Source organism: Hipposideros armiger, unplaced genomic scaffold (genome assembly GCF_001890085.2).
Source record: "Hipposideros armiger isolate ML-2016 unplaced genomic scaffold, ASM189008v1 scaffold_799, whole genome shotgun sequence".
Taxonomy (NCBI): Eukaryota; Metazoa; Chordata; class Mammalia; order Chiroptera; family Hipposideridae; genus Hipposideros; species Hipposideros armiger.
In genome coordinates this window covers 147,092-150,620 of record NW_017732149.1, presented here as the reverse complement: position 1 = coordinate 150,620, position 3,529 = coordinate 147,092, and the positions used below count along the sequence as shown (strand labels likewise).

Below are 3,529 nucleotides of genomic sequence, written 5' to 3'. Positions count from 1 at the left end.
GGACTTTTCTTTCTCCCTTGGAACACCGGGTATGGTCTGGTAGTGTTTCTCATTAGCAAACCCTAGGACCCTCGAATAAATCTTGGTCATTTATTTCTGGCAAAGCCTCCTGACTCTTTCTGAGGACGTCTGATAAGGGTCAGACAAAGAATATCCACACACACATATCTATTTTCTTACCAATAATACAAGCTAATAATAATATTGCTCTGTTAGTCCAGTTTCCCTAGAAAACCAAGGACTAGGGAAAGGCTACATGCTGTGCTTTATTGAGAGCAAGAGAGAGGGGAAAGGAGAGGTGATGTGGGAGGTTGGGAATGTAGACAATTGACTGGATTCAACTGCTCACCTTGGCAGCCTTCGTTAACCCATGGCAGACAAGGAAGGTAAACTTGATGGCACTGCTAACACAACCCTAGTGTTTCTAAGTCCCCTCGGGCACTCGTTTGTAGGCATTTGTCCCTCCAGGGATAAAGAACCAGTCATTTATTCCGCAAACACTCAGAAAAATGAGGCAACCGGCATTGTTTAAAGGTTGGGAAGAAGAGAGTGTGTAGGGCGGTTAGAGCAAAACGTGCAAACCATGAAGCCCCTCACCCGCAAACTGCTGGCTCCACTTCAGTGGTTCTCACACAGTGTGGGCTCAGGACATCCCTGCACCCTAAAAATTACTGAGGAATCCAAAGAGTGTTTGCTTACGTGGATTATATTTATCAGTATTTACTGCATTTGAAATTGAAACCGAGAAATATTTAAAAGACGTCTTCATTCACTTAAAAATCATAAATCTGTGTTATGTTAATGAAAACCTACATAGTCTCATATCTGCTTCCACACCCAGACTTTGGGGATATCATGTCTCAAGTACCCTTTAAAAACCTACACAGTACACTTAATGTCATGAAAATAGTTTTGGCTTTGGGCACGCCCTGAAAGGGTCTTGGGGACCCCTCCAGGAGTTCCCAGACCATCTTGGAGAACTGCTGCTCTGAGACTGATTCTTAACTCTTTCCCCAACCAGAGATCTGAGGAGTAGGACTTGCTCCTCTAAATACCACAGGGGCTCGCCAAAGCAATGAGTCTTGTGGTAGGGAGGGAGAACTTTCCTCAAGGGAGACAGGCTGGAATTTCTGGGGGGAGCAAGTACAGTTTAAAATTTCCCCGGGTGATTCTGATCGTTCTTCCACCCCAAGAATCTCTGCTTTAAGCTTCCTAACAGCCAGCACAGAGGGAAACCCGAGCAGGAGTCTCTCTCTCTTCCAGGTACTAGGACAGAAAGTCAATTTCTCCTATATGTTCTCATGGAGAGGACACTTTGGCTTAATGAAATCTTACTCAGCACATAATTATGGCAAAAGCAACAAAGAACTTCATAAGGTTGACTTTTATAGTGCTGCTTAATGGCAGCCAATAACACCAAGATTAAACCAACCACAGTCAATAAAATAATTATATTTTATTTTAATGTGCCTCTGGGTAAGAGAGGCAATACCTGGATACACAGCTCTCTGCTGATCTGATGAGTGGTAGGGGGTGTATTCGTTTTCAATTGCTGATACAGTTTACCATACACGTAGTAGCTTAAAACTAGCAAATTTATTATCTTACAATGCTGATTGTTAGAAGTCTGACATGGCTCTTGCTGGGCGAAAATGGTGGTGCATTAGGGCTGTGCTCCTTCCTGGAGGCTTTTGGGAAGAATCCATTGCTTTATCTTTTCCAGCCTGTAGAGGCTGCTCTGTTATTCCTTGGCTCGTGGTTCCCTTCCTCCATCTTCAGAGGCAGCAGCATTGCATATCTCTGACCCCTTTTCTGTCTTTATATCTTTCTCTCAGACCAAAACCAGGAAAGTTCTGAGTTTAAGGATTCATGTGATTACACGGGGCCCCCCATGGATAATCCAGGATCGTCTTCCTTACTCAAGGTCCACACCCTTTATCACATCTGCAAAGCCTCTTTGGCCACGTAAGGTAAAATACTCATAATTTTTGGGAATTGGGCATCTCTGGGAGCCATTTTTCTGCGGACCACAGCCAGAGAAATGGTGACTGTTATGTCACCTGTTTTCTCAATGTGTCCTGATACCTACTTATCGTGAGATGGGGAAATTGAGGCTCACATGGCACCAATGTTGATCTAGCTCTGACCTGGTATTTCTTGGCTGTGCTGGCTGTGAATCTGGGTATTGTGGGGGTCAGGAGCATGGTGTATAGGACAGCTCATGTACATTTGTGGGAAGGAGTATTGATTTTTTTTTNCACCTCCCCTTCCTCTTCTGACATGCAAGTCCCCTTCCCCCAATTCCCTAGCACTGTTCCCATCCCCCCAATTCCCCAATAAAAAAATCTTTTAAAAAAAAATGTGTGTCATTTAAGGAAGGTTTCTGGGGAAATGGTTAAACTATACTATGTTTTGGCCCACAGCAGGTTATCTGGAAAATTCCCTCAGGTGAAGGAATAATTCATTATAAATATAACTATTTATTGTCTATGAAGTAACAGGTGCTGTCCTATGAGCTGGGAGGTGGGGTAATAATAATAATAATAATAATAATAATAATAATTAATAATAGCTATTACTTATTTAGCTCTTATTAAGGGCCATACTCTAAGTGCTCTTACATATACAAATTCATTTAATCAGCATAACCACTCTATGAGGGAGGTAGCACTATCATCTCCATCTTCCAGATGAGAAAGTCTGGACACAGAGAGGTTTCATAACTTGGCCAAGGTCACACAGCTAGCTAATAAGTGCCGAGCTTCAAACCAGGCTGCATCACTCTGGAGTCTGGCATGTAATCTCTGCACTATGCTGCCATAAATAACAGTACCCACTTGTTGAATCCCAGGTCTATCCATTTATAGTCAACTCCATCCATTGACAATCTTGTCCTCTTTTTGCAGATGAGGCTCAGCGACATGAGAGAGATGGTGTTTGTCTGTTTCTCATACTGCTTCCTATGGAACCCATAGGGCTCTGTCTGGCCCTTCCAGGAAGGTGCTGGGGCTTCCCCTCACCTGGCAGGTATCCTTGCGGCCCTCTGGGTAGCCAGCACATAGCATCCCTGGCAATAGCTGAAAAGTGAGGTTGAAGGGGCCTGGCCGGCTGTAGAGACACTGACAGGCCGCCTCTCCCACCAGCCTTAGCTCCACTTCCTGCAGCACCCAGGGGAGAGGCAGGGGGTCTGTGGGCAGAACCAGAGAAAAAATGCTGTGATGTGGGTATGGAGTAAGTGTTTGCTTACTTAGCTAAGTGAGTATCATGATTGTCTGCCCTGGAAAAAGTAAACTCGAGGAAGGCTGGGATTTCCCTTGTTATGTTGACAGCGCATCTCTAACGCCTAACAGAGTCTGGCACAAGGAGCTGCTCAAAACTGTCTGCTGTGAGGGCCAGTGACACTGCCCTCTACAGCTAAGATGCTGAACAACAGCTCAACTTGGAGCTGGGCTGCCGTGAGTCGCCAGCAACAGTGTAGGCTGCAGCCCCTGTGGCAGTGGGTTGCCATGGGCTACCGTATGTAGCCAGC

General features: G+C 45.0%; 1 protein-coding gene across 1 annotated transcript in view; it reads right to left on the bottom strand.

The window, feature by feature from the left end:
- Window positions 1–3,529, bottom strand: part of PRSS36 (serine protease 36) — a 17,226-nt gene that overhangs the window by 10,942 nt on the left and 2,755 nt on the right. The window contains exon 6 of the mRNA XM_019628515.1: window positions 3,021–3,213. Within this exon, the coding sequence (XP_019484060.1) occupies window positions 3,021–3,213 (193 nt within the window). The remainder of the gene's footprint in view (window positions 1–3,020; window positions 3,214–3,529) is intronic.